The sequence below is a fragment of the Larus michahellis genome, chromosome 4, assembly GCF_964199755.1.
Source record: "Larus michahellis chromosome 4, bLarMic1.1, whole genome shotgun sequence".
Classification (NCBI taxonomy): Eukaryota; Metazoa; Chordata; class Aves; order Charadriiformes; family Laridae; genus Larus; species Larus michahellis.
This window is the reverse complement of record NC_133899.1, coordinates 10,339,561-10,357,029: the sequence shown is the minus strand read 5'-3', so window position 1 is coordinate 10,357,029 and position 17,469 is coordinate 10,339,561. Positions and strand designations below refer to the sequence as shown.

The 17,469-nt window shown below is 41.2% G+C and overlaps 2 protein-coding genes across 4 annotated transcripts; one reads left to right on the top strand and one right to left on the bottom strand.

Moving 5' to 3' along the window:
- Positions 1-198: 198 nt before the first annotated feature.
- LOC141741828 (chemokine-like factor) lies at positions 199-3,772 on the bottom strand. Its single transcript, XM_074582897.1, has 4 exons — positions 3,637-3,772; positions 3,358-3,516; positions 2,686-2,781; positions 199-602 (listed from the first exon to the last, which is right to left on the bottom strand). Exons 1-4 carry the CDS (start codon positions 3,697-3,699, stop codon positions 498-500), a joined length of 423 nt encoding a protein of 140 aa, XP_074438998.1. The 5' UTR covers positions 3,700-3,772; the 3' UTR covers positions 199-497.
- On the top strand, positions 3,651-16,533 carry TK2 (thymidine kinase 2). Of its 3 annotated transcripts, none has more exons than XM_074582896.1 (10): positions 3,651-3,762; positions 4,610-4,647; positions 5,267-5,341; positions 6,731-6,784; positions 8,377-8,466; positions 9,040-9,113; positions 14,129-14,217; positions 14,522-14,601; positions 15,859-15,939; positions 16,335-16,533. In XM_074582896.1, exons 5-10 carry the CDS (start codon positions 8,383-8,385, stop codon positions 16,431-16,433), a joined length of 507 nt encoding a protein of 168 aa, XP_074438997.1. In that variant the 5' UTR covers positions 3,651-3,762; positions 4,610-4,647; positions 5,267-5,341; positions 6,731-6,784; positions 8,377-8,382; the 3' UTR covers positions 16,434-16,533. The 3 variants fall into 3 exon arrangements, with proteins under 3 accessions (XP_074438997.1, XP_074438996.1, XP_074438995.1); XM_074582895.1 differs by lacking the exon at positions 3,651-3,762 and adding an exon at positions 3,781-3,914; XM_074582894.1 differs by lacking the exon at positions 3,651-3,762 and adding an exon at positions 3,815-3,947.
- Positions 16,534-17,469: the final 936 nt, after the last annotated feature.

The following is a 17,469-nucleotide window of genomic DNA, read 5'->3' as shown; positions in this document are numbered from 1 at the left end:
AAGTTACGAAAATTCAGAGATCAAAACCCCTCGGCCATAAGGCATTCGCCTAGCATGGGGCAGCCATCAGCCAAGAGCTGATCTGTGGCATTAAAAACACACCTAAAGGAGAAAAAAATCCCTTCCTAAAGGTCGTTACACTAAATTCTTACTCTAAGTACACTTAATAAATGATATTAAATAATGCACTCAGGCCCATTTGTATATTTATTTTTATTTCAGAAAGAAGGCAATCATGAAAATAATTTTCATACAGGTAAAAATGTAATCCAGTTTACAAAAACAGGACAATTTTCTGTCTGTGAAGCTCATACTGGTGAAACTGCAATACTGAAACTACATTTGTAAATGTAAGAAAACTTAGGAACAATACTTGCAAAAACCTACATCAATGCACAGGAAATTCAAAGGTGAACCGGTGAAAATACAAATTCTTTAAAAGAGAACAGTAGAAAAGTCATCAATGGAGAAACCGTTCTTTTACTAAAATGGTAATCTTATTTTGCAGGAGTGTTTGTTCCTCTTGGTCCATCAATGCTAATCTTCCGGAAAAGAATAACCGCGTCGACAACACAGAGAACAAGCAACACAAGACCAAACACCTATAAAGATAAGGATGATGTTAGCCTCCCCATAGAATCGCTCTCTTTTACTGTAGTGACCCATCTCCTGTTCCTCAAAGCAGCAGTAAACATCTTCCTAACTTGCGTCTGGCCTTCTAAATATATGCGTCATGTGAGACAGCTGATAAATTAAATAACATGCATATTTAAATCCCATCAGCCTTTCCGACAGCAGCCCACACCCTGGCTTTGTTTGATGTTTCTGTAAAGCCTTGGAGCTGATGTTTTCTCCTTGAAAGCTAAGCTAATGCTGTATTATGCCAGACAGTGCTTTCATCCTAAATGACAACCCTTCTGTCTCTTCACCGACTGCCTAATTAATGGTATCGGCCCAGAGAAAAGTCAACATTTGTAGAAACAAGACTATCTGGAAAAAAAACAGTGCTCCTCTCCTCTGAAGCTCTGAACAGGAAACATATTCCAAATTGAAGAAAATGTATGTAAGTATTTACAAAATATACAACTCCAGACAGGCAACTGGGAAAACGTGTTTGCAAACGGCCGCTGAGCTGACTTGCTCAGCTCTGGCCCTTCAGCCCGATCCCACATGCACACATTTTTTTTGATGTGAGCTTGTTTCGCAACAGAATTATCTGATGGGTGGGAGTAGCGCTCAGGCAAGCTCTTTGGGGAGAGCACCGTTCCAGGCGGGCTGTGCCCCAGGAGCACAGGCCTCGCGGCAATTCTGTGTTTCCCAGTGCTGAAGATATCATACGTTCTGCCCAAACTTGTTTTCCAAGCTACCTGCTGAGCCTCCTGCGTCCACCCAGCTTTCACTTCTATTAACTTCACAGCTGAGAATATGAATTAGATTCTAGCACAGCCAGTCACTTCATCAGAAACTCTCCTTTTAGCTTGGGATGTCATTGCCAGCAAAGACATCATCTTTCCGCCTTGTCATCTTTTAAGCTGATTTTGAAAAACTCATGTGGCAGTTTCTGGATTTCTTTTGGTTGCTTGTCACATTTTATCTTATCTTGTACTCCAGCAGACTTAAATACTGTCAAAACGGAGTTTCCCCCTCCCCTTATTGTTTATTAGTGTTAATTACTTTTCATTTGAATTAAAAATAACAGTTGCTTAAGCTATTAAACTGGTTTCATCTTAAGTACACAAAAATCTTACAATCATAGTATGAAAAAACCCTTTCAACTACCATAATTTATGAGTCTGTGTCAGGAAAAAATAATATACACATCAGGAGGGAGGTACCAGTCCATTAAAGAGTTTCAACTCTCTTTAGCAGGATTGTATGTGTTTCTTCTTAGTGTAACCAAACTTGGTAGTCCTAGAAGAGCTACGGATTCTCCCACCTAGAATTTCAAGCTATGGAAGCAAATGCAGGTTACTCAAATTAGTTAAAGTCTAGGAGTTTTCAGTGTTAGTACAAAGATGCTGGGAGGGCTGGAGCCCCTCTGCTGTGAGGACAGGCTGAGAGAGCTGGGGGGGTTCAGCCTGGAGAAGAGAACACTCCGGGGAGACCTTAGAGCCTCTTCCAGTCCCTAAAGGGGCTCCAGGAAAGCTGGGGAGGGACTCTGGATCAGGGAGGGGAGCCATGGGACGAGGGAGAACGGTTTTAAACTGGAAGAGGGGAGATTTAGGTGAGATATTAGGGAGAAATTCTTCACTTGGAGTGGTGAGCCCCTGACCCAGGTTGCCCAGAGAAGCTGTGGCTGCCCCATCCCTGGAGGTATTCAAGGCCAGGTTGGACGGGGCTTGGAGCAACCTGGGCTGGTGGGAGGTGTCCCTGCCCAGGGCACGAGGGTGGGACTGGATGATCTTCAAGGTCCCTTCTAACCCGAACCATTCTATGATTTTGTGATTCTACTTCTCTGTAGTAATCCCCAAGTCTAGTAACATCTTTGAATTAGTAATCATTTGAGGATTTATTTTTTTTTAATGGAGATAAATTGCATGTGTATTCACTTTTGTTTGTGACTTCCACGTACAGTCTTCCATGTCATAGTTATTTTCATGGTCTTACCCACAATGTTAGTACGCCATGAGGGTCACATCACATCTACTGTAAGAACTGAAATTCATTAATAATCTTCCTACTTACTCCTCCAGCCAGTGTCCCGTTGTTGGTCTTGACTATTACCGCAAACAGGCACACGACGAGGAGGAACAACGCCGCGATCACCGAGTTGAAAACATCCTGAAACAGCCAGTGGGAGCAGAGTATTTACTCTGAAATACACCCCTGAGGAAAAACGCTAATAGCTCCCAATCTTGCATGAATCATTGAATGCTGCTGGTTTACGATGAAACTAGAAATAGACTAATATCCACATAAGATCGATAGTGACACCCAGTGGTGTGATGCTAGAAAGTTTTGATAAAACTTCCTCATTTTGCCTTTTTTGTGTTTAATGTCGATTTTATGCAACTTGGCTACTAAAGCAGCAAACGAATTTAAAAAAGGGAGGTAGGAGGAGAGCTCGTTAACGTTTCAGTGAAGGTAATATTTAATTGGCGATGGGAAGGATCACCGAGAAGCATAGTACAGTATTATGAAGTTAAGCAGATGATGCTCGTCGCAGAAGGGGCCGTTAGCGGCTGTAATTCAGAAAGCGATGCAAAAGCACGCATCTCTGTGAGGGGGAAAAAAAACCATGCCAAATATTACGTTTATTCTTTAACTTCGTAGCAACGGTAACCGACCTGACAGACCCTCGCCCAGGCGGTGACAAAATGGGCGGAATCCCCGATATTTGAGGGCCCCGATACTCACCGCCAAGGGCCAGAAGAACCAGCTCAGCTTCTGGTCGAGCCTCAGCAGGTAGAGGAGGAAAAAGAGGACGGTGATGGCCGCCTCCATGACGGCCAGGGCGGTGTAGGCCCCGGGGGCGCGGGAGGCGGCGAAGCAGAGGAAGGCGACAGCCGCCACCAGCTGAAGGGACGGAGGGGACGGGGGTCAGCGGGGAGCCCCGCGGGGGGGTTCCCCCCCCGCGGGGCTCCCCGCTGACCCCCGTCCCCTCGGGGTTCCCCGCCCCGCTCCCCTCAGGCCTACCGCCCGGGCCAGCTTGAGGGCGCCCCGGGGGGAGCGGGGGAACCCGCTGTCCACCGCCACCATGGCGGCGGGCCGGGAACGGCGACGGAAGTGAGGGAGCGACGGAGGCGGAAGCGGGAAGTGCCGGTAGCGGTACCGGTGGTGTTGGTGGTGACGGGGGGCGGATCGGGGATGGGCGATGTGGCGGCTGGGCGCGGCCCGGGCGCGGCCCGCAGCGCTGAGAGGGGCCCGGGGACGGCGGGGAGGAGGAGGCGGCCTGGCCCTGCGATGCCGGCCCGGTACCGGCGGCTGTGGGTCGGCGGGGGGAGGAGGTGACAGCCCCCGGGCCTTGCTCGGTTCCCGTTTAAATCCTCCCCCGGGGCGGGGGGGGCAGCGGTGTGTGTGTGTGTGGGGGGACGGAGCCCCGCCTCGGGCTGCCGCCCTCTCTTGATGGGGCCGTGCTGGGGCGGCGAAACAGCCTTTTTTTGGTGTTTTGTGGTGTTAAGGGGGTAGGCATCCTGTCAGAAGCTTTATGTACGCATTTCTATAGGTATTTTTGTGACGTAAGGCATCTAAATCGCTTGTCTTGGAGGTGTCCTAACATCTCCATCCTTGCCCAACGCTAGCGAGGCCTGCAGGGCCGGTGTGGGCTGTGACTGGCCTTTCCAAAACTCGTTATTTCCCCATCGGGCAGTGGCTGAGGAGCAGTAACGGGAACACACATCTGCTGGAGGAGCCCGGGCACTTGCCACAGGGCTCTTCCATGGCATCAAGGGCAATGGAGAACTCCAGCTAAAACCGCGTCTGTGTGTGCCACGGCGTGTCTGTTACGTGACACAGTGATTACCTGAAAGATTGGCAATTTGGCAAATATTCATATTAAGCAATAAAGAACCCAAAAGCTTCATGTAGGGCCTCACAGGAAGAGGCTCGGTGTAACTTGAGTTATGAGGACCTCCTTCTCCGTTGTAACTCCTCTTTGTTTCCATTCTAGATAAACATCTGATCAAAGAAGATGATAGAAAGACAGTTGTAAGTATTTGCATTTTGCTCAGAAGTCCGTGTAAAATGTGCAGCCTCTTACTTTATTACAATCTGAGTGTATGTGTATTGACAACCATTGGTGGTGGCTGTTTTACTGAGCTGTGTCCAGGTGGTGGGTCCATCACTGGGTCTTACTCTGTGCAAACCTACACTTTTTCTGTAAATGCTGTAAATTCCATTGTGTAACTTGCAATAAAGTCACGATGGATTTGTGCAAACGCATGGTATTGTGTAGGGACAGGTGTCAGTCTGGGGTCAGTGGGTGGCATTGCAGTTGCCCTATACAACCCTGCCTGGGAATTGTTTTTTTTTTTTATTTGGAATCTAACTACTTTAAGGTATAAATTATTTTAAGACAGCTGAAACAAAATTCTCATAGTTTGTTTTAATTGTGCAGGTAAAGAGACAGTTTATGTATGTCAGGGACAGAAAAAGTGGTGGTCTGCGGGGAGTCACAACATTCAAACTTCATCCAAACCCTTAACGTCTTCCTATAAAATAATTTACATTATAAGGAAATGTTATGCTTGAAAGAGTATATTTTTACATATGGTGTTTACTAGTATGTGATAGCATGTTTTTTAAAGGCGATACTGTTTTTCGTCAGATATGTATCGAGGGGAACATTGCAAGTGGGAAAACAACATGCCTGGATTATTTTGCACAAACTACCAGCATTGAGGTACTGGATGTTCATTTCTTTGTCTCTATTTACATCATTAAGCAGTTGCTTGTCTTGATAAAACTGACAGTTAATTTAGAAGTGTTTTCCTTAGGCAAATGGGAGGGGAGCAGCGGGTTGTGAGCCAGTGCACTTCCTGGGGCGCCTCCCCCAACTATCTACAGTCAAACTGTAGAAATAGAGAAGTTTAGATCATGTGTAACATAGTACTGGATGCCAAAATATCAGTAAAACCTGTGGATTAGAGTTTGTGCCTCTGTAAAGTAACAGCAATCCACATGGGTTGGGCATGTTTGGGCATGCCTGTTTGCTATTTCGTGTCGCTTAAATCTTAGATGTATCTTGTAAAGACAAAGAAGTGACGATGTAAAAATACTGATGTCATGTAACTGAGATTCCAGTAAATGGATGGCTCTTTTAAAATATGAAAAATCTGTTAGAATTGTTTCTGGGGATTTCTTAAGACTGTTGCAGTATTTGATTTCATATTGCTTAGAACAACATTAGGGGAAGGGCAGGTTTACTGTATTTTAAACAAAATCAAGATCAAACCTCAGTGAGCAATTGTTTTTGTGTACATCAGATATTTATACTTTTCCCAGCAGACCTGGGAACACATTTGATAATAAATCTTGGGAATCTTCATAGAAATGCTGGGTTGCCAGATGTTATTTGGTATTTAACAGGAGTGATCCTTATAGAATAAATAACTATTAACCCAAAGGATAGCAAACTTTAATTTGCTTGTAGCGCAACATTTTTTAAAAAGCTAGTAAACTTCCCAGGCTTGTCAGATTCTCTTGGGCCTGGCCTACAGTATCCTTGGAGTTTTAGACCCTGTTTGAACCAGATGAGTCTCTTGTGATTTTACCTATTTGGGTAGGAGCTTTTCTGATTAATTTCATAAAAGTTTTGGATACATTTTGTTTGTTAGATCACAAAAATAAAATGAAAAATAGTGTGATAGCATTCTGATCATCCCTTCCTTTGCTGACAAGTGTTACTCTGAGAAATTTATTTGTGAGGGAATAAGCAGGTCATTGAACGCAATCAATATTCGGCTAAGCCCTTACATCGTACTGATTTTGAGTCAAAAAAGTGAAATTATATCCAGGCTCATTAGGTAATCAATGCAGTGGTTTATTTTGGCAGTTTAAAAATGCTAAAAAGATGTTGTATAATGATATTTCCCTATTTTTTTAACAGTGTTCATTATTACTTCTTGTGTTACAGGATTCAGTGATGTTTTTGGAGAGGGATGAGTTTTCCAGTACAAGTCCTGAATGCTCTGACTTACTGAATGAGTACTGAATAGTGGTAGACTTGTAGGGTCAAACTACGTATTTAGAATGTAAAACATGTTTAACATGGAGTAATTCTTTTAACCAGGTTTTGACAGAACCGGTGTCTAAGTGGAGGAATGTTCGTGGTCATAATATCCTGGTAAGTGGCAGAAATTAATTCTTCAATTACAATTACCATTATTGTAGAAAAGACATGCATGAGGACTTCTTATCAGTCAGCAAAACTGTTACGAAAGGTGTGGTCGTAATCTCATACAGCAAAAAATAAAGCTCCATGATGCAAAAGATCTTTTGGTGTGATTAAAACGTTGATGGAAACGTTGCATATGAAATGGGGTTTTGGCAAGGACTGGGTATAAGCTAAAGAAACCCACAGAAAAGTAAGCCCTGAGTGTGACGGTTGTTTCTAAATCTACTTATGTCTATTTCAAAGAAGGGAAGAATATCTTTGCTATTAAATTACCTTAGAAAGCTAGAGGTGGATCTGATCAGTTAGTATTGTTTGACTGCTGGAGATCCGGAAAATTGGTGCTGTGATGTGTTGAGAGGTTCTCTTGTCTTTTGGGTAGTCGTCACTTCTCGGGACTGTTCCCCACAAGTATGTCCCTGTGTCACAGCTGTGCTGGGAGGCAGCAGCCAGGGCTGTGACCGCATCTGCACATACACTCTGGCTGGGATGGCTGAAGCGGTTTCTGATGTTGGTCTTCCCTGCTCGTACAATCACCTCCATTGCAAAAATCTCATCGCTGCCTGAGATGGGTATCTGTGCTCGAGCTCATGTGGAATTTGCTGTCAGCGCAGCAGTGTGGATCCACCCCAAACCACATGTGCCCAAACATGTGTTTGATGCAATTACTGCTAGCATAGGTCCTCTGGAAAAGCAAATTCTCCCTACTAGGAGTTGCTGATGCTTTACTTTCTCATTATTAGTAAAGGGATGGGGCATGCTTGTCTGTGTCACACGTCATTGCAGCAATCTGTGCACTTCAGAATACTTTCTCCTTCTGACCTTGGACAAGGAGAAAAGAAAGAGGTCAGATCTGTGGACTGAAGCCGTGCTGCTGACTTAAAGCTTGTCACCTCGGCAAATAGACACTGAATGATGTCTTATTTTGAGTCAGATCTTTTCTCAGCTTTGCAGGATAGACTGTTGCTTATAAGAGTGTGTGTGTGGAATTGCAGCAATTGGAAAGAGTGGAAGGTCTGAGAACTGCTTTGAGGATCCTTTTAGAAAAATAGTTGTCTGTGTTAAAAGACTCCTTTTCTGAGACCCGGACCATGCTTCCTGCAACCGTATTTGCATTTCCGGGTGGGCTGGGTATACTGAGAGTCCGTCAGTGCACAAAAATAGAGTTGTGGATAGATTTTTTAATTAGTAAATATATTTGAACTGTCTCATATGAGCCATGCCTTGGTCCTGACTGTTCCAGGTGCAGAGTAACTAATTCCTGTTGACTTCGGTGAGCATTTCAAGGGCCTCGCTAAGAAGTGTCTCTAAGGACCGGGACTGTAATTCTTACATCTGCATTGGAGAGCAAACGATCACTTACTCTTATCAAACCTGGTGTCAAACGATCACTCAATTCTTATCAAACCTGGTATCAGCTGGTTTAGCGCACTTCTCTTAGCAATTCTGTTGTAGTGCAAGAGCTTAAGAAATACCCAACTTCTCTTTTTGCTGTTCGACCTAACCAAACTGTCTGTCTGTTTCACTTCCATCTCTAACCCCAGGGCTTAATGTACCAAGATGCATCAAGATGGGGGATAACATTACAGACTTACATACAGCTTACCATGTTGGAGCAGCATACCAGACCAATGGTAAATAAACATGCTTTTCTTCTAGTTTAAAAAAAGCGTGTCAGGGAATCTCTCTTCTCCAAAATGAAGCGCTGTTGGAACACCTGCAAACCTGGCTAAGGCAGCAGTACTTTGTCAGTTGTAATTATTTCTTTTAAAAGTTCTGCTTTCTTGTTACAGTTTTTCTGATGTTAGGCCTGTGCTGTTGACACAGTAACACACCTAAAGGTGGCAGCAGTTCAGGTAGTGATAGTTCCTGTTGCTCTGCAAATCCTAAGTGGATTGCTGCTTTTTTATCCCCCCAGTTCACTTCAGCTGCTCAGTTGAATGCTTCTGCAGTTACCTTTGAAACTTGCATATGAATAATGTATTAGTTACGTAGGTGTTTAATAATGCAGTGACCATAAGTAAGATTAAGAATACTTGTTTTTTGTGGTTCCCACCCTCCCAGTAAATTTTTTTATCACAAGATCTGGAAGAACTGAAAATGTTATGTATTTCATAATGTAAAGGACGTGATGTGCAATATGAGCTTGGAAAGGAACATGCTGAAAAATGTAAACAAGTCAGTAACCGTCAAGTTTTATTTTGCAGATTTCCCCCATCCGAATGATGGAGCGATCAATTCACAGTGCAAAATACATTTTTGTAGAAAATTTGTATCGAAGGTATGGTATATTGTTTTCTTCTTTACTTTCTTGTTTAATTAGTTTAAAGAAATATAATCGACTGATGATTTCTCTAGTAATTTGCATCTAAGCGGTCTGTGAAATCTGTCAGTTCTTTGTTGGTGCGGCAGTGTGTTTTTACAGGATGTGGTGCCCACTGGTAGAGTAAAACCTGTAGGACGTGGGCCAGACGAGAGCCTTTTTCAAAAGTGCTCTTGCATATTTAGAGCATCTTAGTATTTAAAAAACCATTTACTGAAGTTATCTGCTCTCCAGCTGAATACAAAAGTCTTGCTTAAATCAAAGTAAATGCATACTGAACAGGTCAAAACCCATGAGGATATAAAGAATAACACTGTAGGAGGGAGAGATCTAGATAGCATTATCCAACCTAGCATCCAGGATCGGTGTTTCTGGCAAGCAGGAACTTGGGTGACCTCATGTGCTGTTGCTCAAAATCGGCATTCGTAGCATCAAAATAGCCTGAAAACCTTAGCAGGCTAATGAGTAGAGAAAGAGCAAAGAGCTGTTTGTCTCTAAATGACACTTTCTGAATCAGGTCCCCACCCTCAGGTGTGCTTGAGCCAGAGGTAGAGCAATTGGGCTAACCCGAGTTATTTTATTCTGGGGGATAAGATTGTGGCCTGAGATGGAAAAAGCATTTACCTGCCTGGCTGATGTATAACTCATCCATCCCATGCTAACTAAAGTAAAGATTACTGCACGTAATCTGCACTGATTTTTTGTTGTTGTTTTGTATAGAATGCTGAGTATGTACCAGATTGTTGTTTTAATGGATTTTTCAGTGGTCTTAAGGGACAAAACCAGTTTTTCTGTCTGCAAGGAGAATGGCTGCATGCCACCAGATGGCATCCATGCTACGTTAGCTCCTACTCTGTTACAGGAACTGCCTTGAAAGTTGAGAAGCACACAGTAAGACGTGAGACCAACAGAAAGAGACATTATTTGTCCCAGTCCGTATGCAGTGGAAATGTACTGGAATCCCTTTCTTGTTTTTAATTACTGACTTCAGCACTTTTTAATGTTGGCCAGAAGGCTTTGCTTTGTTTTGTTACAGCAAGCTGGGAGCCAGCTGATGCTACCAGTAGCAAACCAAAATATGATATAAGGGTGTGTCAAGGGATTATAAATAAAACACAGAAAACTTGGGGCTACATGAAAATAGCCATTTTGAGTCACATTAAAAAAATAAGGACATCTGTCCTCCCTCATATCCTGTCTCCAGCGGTGTCCAGAAGTACTTGAAAAGAGTGTAAGAACAGGGTAAGCATTTATGGTAATTTCTGAGTATATCCAGTAACTTACAGTTTAGGGAATTCCTTATTCAGCAGAGGTTGCTCTGTATTTAGTAACCCACAGGGAATTTCTTTTCCGTGGACCTAGCCAGTTTCTCCCTAAGCTCATGTAAGCCTTTATTTTCCAGGACGTCCTGTGGCATGCAGTTCTATAGCTTTACTCCATGTGGTTTGATCACTGCCTGTCTTTACATGTGACAGGTCTTTAAAGACTTTACATGTCACAGGTCTTTAAAGATCTAGACTTGTTTCAAAAACTAATACTTCTGTGTACAGGAAAGAAAACTGCATATAAGAAAAGGCAGGATGATAATAGGAGTATGGAAATAGTAGTAACCACAACTATAGTAGAAACAGAGTCCATTTTGTAGTTCTGAAAGCACATGAAGTCTTGCACTAGGAGAAAGTATTGTCACATAGAGGCAGTACCCCTGGGACTTAAAACAACTGCTGGAGAGCCCATATTAGGGGGTAGGGAAAATCATTGTAGCAGCTGCAGGTTTGTTCATCTGCCTCAATATTTAGCACAACTTCTGCGCAAATGATGAAGGACAGAATAATGAAAGCTTTGTACAAAAATGTGAAGTCAGTGACCGACAACGCATCCTGTTAAACTAATCTAGTAATTGTGTTTTGTAACATTCCATCCCCCCAAGCAAAGGCATTCCCATCAGTCTGAACTGAAGTTACGTATTTATCAATGAGGTTTGGGGAGACTTTCCTGAGTGATTATTCATAAGTGCAGAAGCTGGCGTTGTAACGTGGTAGGAAATCCCATGAAAGGGAGATGCTGAAAGGAGGTCACTCGTGTTGGATCAGCCTTTGGGTTGATGCTTTGGTACAAAGGGTGAGAGTATGCTAATAAATTCTATCATTCAGTTGAACTGACAACAGAAATTTCACCTATAAGATGAACGATTGCAAGTTGAAAAGCAGAAATATATATATTAAAAATATATATAAAAAAATAAAAATTGATCACAAAGTGCTGCTAGTATTGTGTAGCCCAGAGAAGACTAAACGTGACTCTTGGAAGTATCTGGCAAAGGGCTTCCAGCAGAGAGACGGAAATATCGGTGCTTTTTACACAGCTTTTATGAGAGCTTTTTAACATTGCTTTTTACACTTCTAACTGCCCGTTCACGATCTATGAACTAAAACTGAAACAGGTGTGAAGCTGAGATACTGTAATGATCAAAAGAATGGAAAGCTTGTTTAAAGAGACAAAACCAGCTTGGCATCATTGTACAGAAAAGATGGGAGAATACACTTGTCACCTATGGGCACCCCGGGTGCAAACACAAAAATTGGGAAAAGCATTGTTGAAATTGGAAGACTATAATAACAAAAGAATAATTAGACACAAAAAGGCTGTGGATACATTAAGGGCTAAAAATTAGAAGATGGTGTCTTAGCCATCAGAGGAACAAAGGGAAAATACAAACTTTGTACTTGATAAAAGGGAGGAATGCATTTAGAAGGATAGTAGTGCCCCGTGGCAGGGAAAAGGCCTTTCCATGCTGTGTTTTTTGTTCAACTGCTGCATGAGATTTTTAAAAATCATTCTGTAACTAAAGGGACTTTGCAAAGGAAAATGCCTTTGTATCCTCCAGAGGCTTTTTCTTTCCTTGTTGCTTTTTCCTAGAAGGAATCTCCCGTCTCTGTAGGCGAGCGATTGTAATTCTTGTGTAGATTAGTCGACATGCAAAAATCATGCAGAGAACACAGGGGAGGTTGCCCATTGTAGAAATGGAATTATGCCTGTCTGATGGAAGGTCTGGGAAACAAAACTGAAAAACTGACCTGACATATCTTTAAATTTTCCTGAAAATATTATCCAAAAGACCCTCAGGCTCAAGCTGTTCCAGAACGTTTCTTTAGCAAAGGGATTGTTAAATAGCTGTATGGAAGGCATTTTCCCATTAAAAGCATGTAAAAATGAAATAGAACTTTTTTATTCAAAATAAGACTCGGACGGAATGGGGCAAGCTTGCTGCAAAAAGCAGAGGTTATTTTCTGCTTTCTTTTCTGTAAGAGAAGGGATTGCTTAAGGTCCCAGTCTTAAAGGTGGAGAAGAATCCCTTGTTACCTCTACTCCACACAAACTCTTCTCCTTTAGGAGAATAATTAGTTTAAGCAAGGGACTAAGAGCTGTGGAATATCAGGAATACTGGTTCTTCTTTGGTCTGGTGTCGCTCGGTGTTTGTGTTTTGGCTTTGCAGGCTTTTTCCCAGAGAGAGAAATAGAGTAAGGTTTACAACGATGATGGAAGGCTTAAATTGTAGGCAATCGCTGTGAGGTTCTGCGGCATGCACAGCTGTGCGTGAGTGTCCGAGTTCTTACTGCCATTTGCACATCTGAGTTTAGCTCTGAAAGACACGCTCGCCTTAGGTCTAAAAGTGTAGAAGAATTTTAAATGTGTGCACGTGAGTTTGCATGGTATGCTACAGGGTAAGGACCAGCAATTCCCATTTGAATTCATAGTTAGTTGTGATAGAAAGCTCGTTCATTCGTGTTTCACTTTACTTGGGAAGAGTCAAATGTCAGCAAACACACTTTAGTGCCTTTTACGGCACATCTACTGGTTGATATGTTAGAACAATTAGTAGTTCGCAAGATACTCAGCTGGATGGCAGATAAAGAAGGGAGGTGGTACAAATGCTGGTTTCACTTTCTTGCATACTTAAGTGGAAATATCTTTCTGGGTTATCTTTTTTGGGTTTTGCCGGTGATCAAAGCATGCTGCCAGGAGAACGGTTGAGAAATCTGTGGAATCTTTTTCTTCAGCAGTATTTAAAATGTTGCAACTGGTCTTAATGATTCAGTTGGAGAGGACAGGAATCCCTCAACCCCATCTCTTTTTTTATATTTCTGTTGCAGAGGCATTTAGGAATGCGTGGAGTATGTGTTACTAGCACCAGTTTTGAAGACAGAATAATGTAAAACTAGTAATATTTGACTGTTTAGGAATATAGTAATAAGTGAAAATTCCAATAGTCGTAAAAACATAGTATGTGATTCTTAATATAGCGTCTATAGACTCCCTTTTACTTGAGTTGTTTGGTATTTTGTTCTTACTGAGCGAACTTTGGGACAGTTGTCTCCGATTCTGTCTGTGCTGTCTGAATACAGAGTTCAAATTAAGCACCTTGAATATTTCAGTACTCTTTCCACAAATATTTCTTACAGTGGTAGTAGATTTTATTTACGTGGCGTTATTGTTTTTTCACCGCTCTGTACTATGGCTTCTGTAATGAATTGTCAGTGCTGCTTAGTAAATCAAGCCTTTCTGGTGACGTGCACGGCAGTAATTCAGATATATTTGAAATGATGCTTGAGCAATAAATACCACTGACGCTAATTTGTTGTTATTGTATAAATGTCAATGTGGTAATGTTTTTCTTCTTAGTCACCGAGTAATTATTTCTTAACTGTATTGGCAAAAATAATTAATGTTTGTAACTTAATTATAGAAACTTTGTTAGTAAGTACTTTTTTTTAAAAAAAAGAGTTGGTCTTTCTGTTGTATAAACAATGCTTTCTGCGGCCTTGAACTTGGGTGGGCATAATATTGGTCTTGTTTTCATTTCACATATGCTGAAGAAAATTGGGAGTAATTCTAGTCAAGTGAAAAAAAGATGAGTTTAGAATTGATCTGTGCATGCTGTTCAGTGGGTGATGACTTTTATGTCTATTCAGTGGAAAAATGCCAGAGGTGGATTATGTCGTCCTAACCGAATGGTTTGACTGGATCCAGAACAACACGGATGTTTCGGTTGATTTGATAGGTAAAATTTTGATGGGATCTGGAGGGACATGTTTGTGGGTGGGTTTCCTTACGGGGAGAAAAAAATAATTCTTGTTCCTTGGGTCATAAATAATCACACTATTTAATACGGTAGTGGTTGCAATGTGCAACATCAGACAGCATGAATTCGTGGATAGTTCATGGATTGATTAGCTGTAACGCCACAGGGAAGGTTCAGTGGTGGTACCTGAGTCAGGATTCTTTCCTTCTACAGTTCATGAAGTTTCGTCTTTGCTTGTAAGGCTGATCCTTCAGCATAACTATTACAATTTTTGTCACGGCAGTTTATCTGCAGACATCTCCTGAAGTCTGTTATGAGAGGTTAAAAAGAAGATGCAGAGAAGAGGAAAAGATCATTCCTCTGGTAAGGAAGTTCCTTCAATATACGTGGTTACAATGAGCTTTAAAAACATAATGATTCCAATCCAAATACTAAAATCATATCCTGAGTGTATTGCAAAAATGTGCAGCTGTTACCCTTGCAAACTAAAACTTCAGTATTTAATTTTGATTTATTTTATGAAAATGATCTATCATGCACACTGACTTTCCCAAGTGTTATGTTTTAGTAATCGGTGTACTATAGCTGACTGTTTAGGTGGAGTGTTAATCAACTGTTAATCTTCTCTAAGATGTAAAAAGGCAATTGCTTTTGTATCATTAAACGGCATAAAGGCACCCAGCTGAAGCAGAAATACCTGTGCGTGCAGGTGCTGAAGATTTATGTGGGCACTTTCTGTTGTCTACTATTAGCAGGATGTTTATGCATGAGAAGTGTTTCTGCTTGTGTCTGAAAACAAGCGACTTCTTGAAAATTGTTAGCATGGGAATCTGCTTAAAAATAAACCGTAGTAGTTTACAGAATGGCCCTTCATTAAACAAATTTTCTCCTAAAGAAAACCTAACCAGAAATAAATGTAGTTACAGAAGGTACACTGTACACTACAAAGGTATCTCTAGTGTCGGGTAGTTTAGTAGAAGCAATTGTCAGTTGAAGATACATTATTTAGCAAAGAGCTAAATTTTGGGCCACATGAATTTTTTCCTTGGAGAATAAATCCTCACTATAATGGATTTGGAGAGACATTGTGTTACTTCGCAGCTCTATGGAGGGGTGTGGGGGGAACAATTATGAATGAAAAAAGTTAAATGGTCTCCCTGAAAAAAACCTCATAGTTGATGACAGGCAATTGGAACAGGAACAATAGGAAATTGGGTCCGAGTTAGGAGAAAGTGAACTGGGAATTTTAGGAAAATTTGTTGACGCAGAAAGTGCTTTCCATACATATTCTTTGTGGTCTTGCCCTTTTTGTCCTTACTTCTCTTTGTTGTATTTTTCTCTGTAAAATCTTGAGCCACAGTATACCTATGGGAGAAAAACCTGGTTCTTGATTTTAAAAGGAGCCGAGAGCCCTGTGCTCCTGTAAGCTGTGTTCTTTGAGGTTCTTCATGGAGTAAAACCTTATACTGGGAGTTAATTTTTCTCAGAAACCTTCCGATGCTTTTTGTTTTTGTTAGTGGAAATATCTGATGCTGTACTGAACTACTTACCAAATGTATAAAAATTGCAATGTGGGTTTCATCCCTGGGCATATGTTTTATTTGAACGCCTCTTTTCTAGGAGTATTTAGAAGCTATTCATCAGCTCTACGAAGAGTGGCTCATTAAACATACACTGTTTAAAGTTTCCTGCCCAGTGCTTGTGAGTATTATTTTAGTTATAACCAATAAAGCATATGGAGCATTGTACTCTTCAAATATTAAGAGTGTTATTTAGTGGTAAAAGTAAATAAATCTGCTTTTCTAATAACCTTTGGAGAAGGAACACCTCAGAAAAATGTTTACAGTTATCCAGAGTGTATAGCATAAAAGTCTGCTCTTCCATCAGTTCGGTGGAATTTGAGGGTCTGTTGACTGTGATTGCAGGATCAGACGTGGAGCTTTTCAAGGAATGCCAAATTCTGAACAGAAAGCTAATCAGACAGATCTCTAGGAATATATCAGTTTGGCTTCGGTGGTAGTCCTGCTCTATTTTGCTCAAAAGCAACCATGTTTTAGATGCCAGTTATTTCTAATGTTCATGTTCTTCTTTTCAAGGTTATTGGAGCTGATCATGACGTACAGAAAATGATAGAAAAGTACGAAGAAAACCGGGACCAAATTCTAAACCCATATAACATGCAACACCATTTATAGAAGTCTGCGGTTGTTGTATTTTAAAAAAATGTTTATGAAGTCTTATTTGTTGAGTATTTTTAGTATTTCTAAATACAAGTTTTTTTGCTTTTGAATTATACTTTGTAGATTGTTGTGGACTTACTGCTACGAAACGTTTAGATACAAGTCATCAACAGAATATAAGCCAATTCCCTTTCATGTTTTTAGGTTCTCCATCAGGTTTACTGCGTCAATTCTATTCAGCTAAAATACGTCTGTTTCTCCCCATTTCCCACTTCACTGCTGCCTTCTATGAGTAGCTGAAGTTTCTTCTTTTTTTTTCCCTCCAAAGACAACCCCATTTTTGTAATTTGAAAGAAATAGTTCCATACAAGAGGTGGGATGTCCTTTTGTATTATTAGAGGAAGCAAATCAAGTGCATCAAGTAGCTTCATTAAGTAGGTCTTACCAGGTTGGAACAGGGGGTCTGACTCTAATCCTACCTCCACTAGTGCAGTTTCTTTGAATTCATGAGTTTCTGCTGCTTTATGTGAAATCACCATATAGTTGTAGTTGTGAAGATAACTATGCACTAGTATAGCCCCACTGAATTCAGTGGTAAAGAAAGACTAACAGTTTTTCTAAGTGATTGCAGAATGGCTCTGAGGCTTTTTTTTAAGCTAGGTTTTTAAAAGGGCTTATTTCTCTCCAGTGTTCGTGAAATCACTGGCTCTGCTGTGACTGAGTTGAGGACTAGTGAAAATACACGGTACACAGAACTGTAGTTGTTATCCCTTTCCAAATGGTTATAAAAAACCCTAGAATTAATCGACTTCTTAACTGGTTTTGATTCTTTGATTGGACTTTTTTTTTATAAAGAAAATTTCTGCTTTACCCTCTGAGTGTTTTCTTCAGGATAATCCTTTTAATGCAGCAGTTCTGACTGTTTCCTCATTACTTTTTCTGTTTCATTTGAGGGGAATGATTCCTGAAGTACAGTGTGTCTTTTTTTTCTTCTGTAATAGTTTTGGTTGGCTTAACTGGAGCAAGCAAGGTTAACAGCGCTTTAAAACAC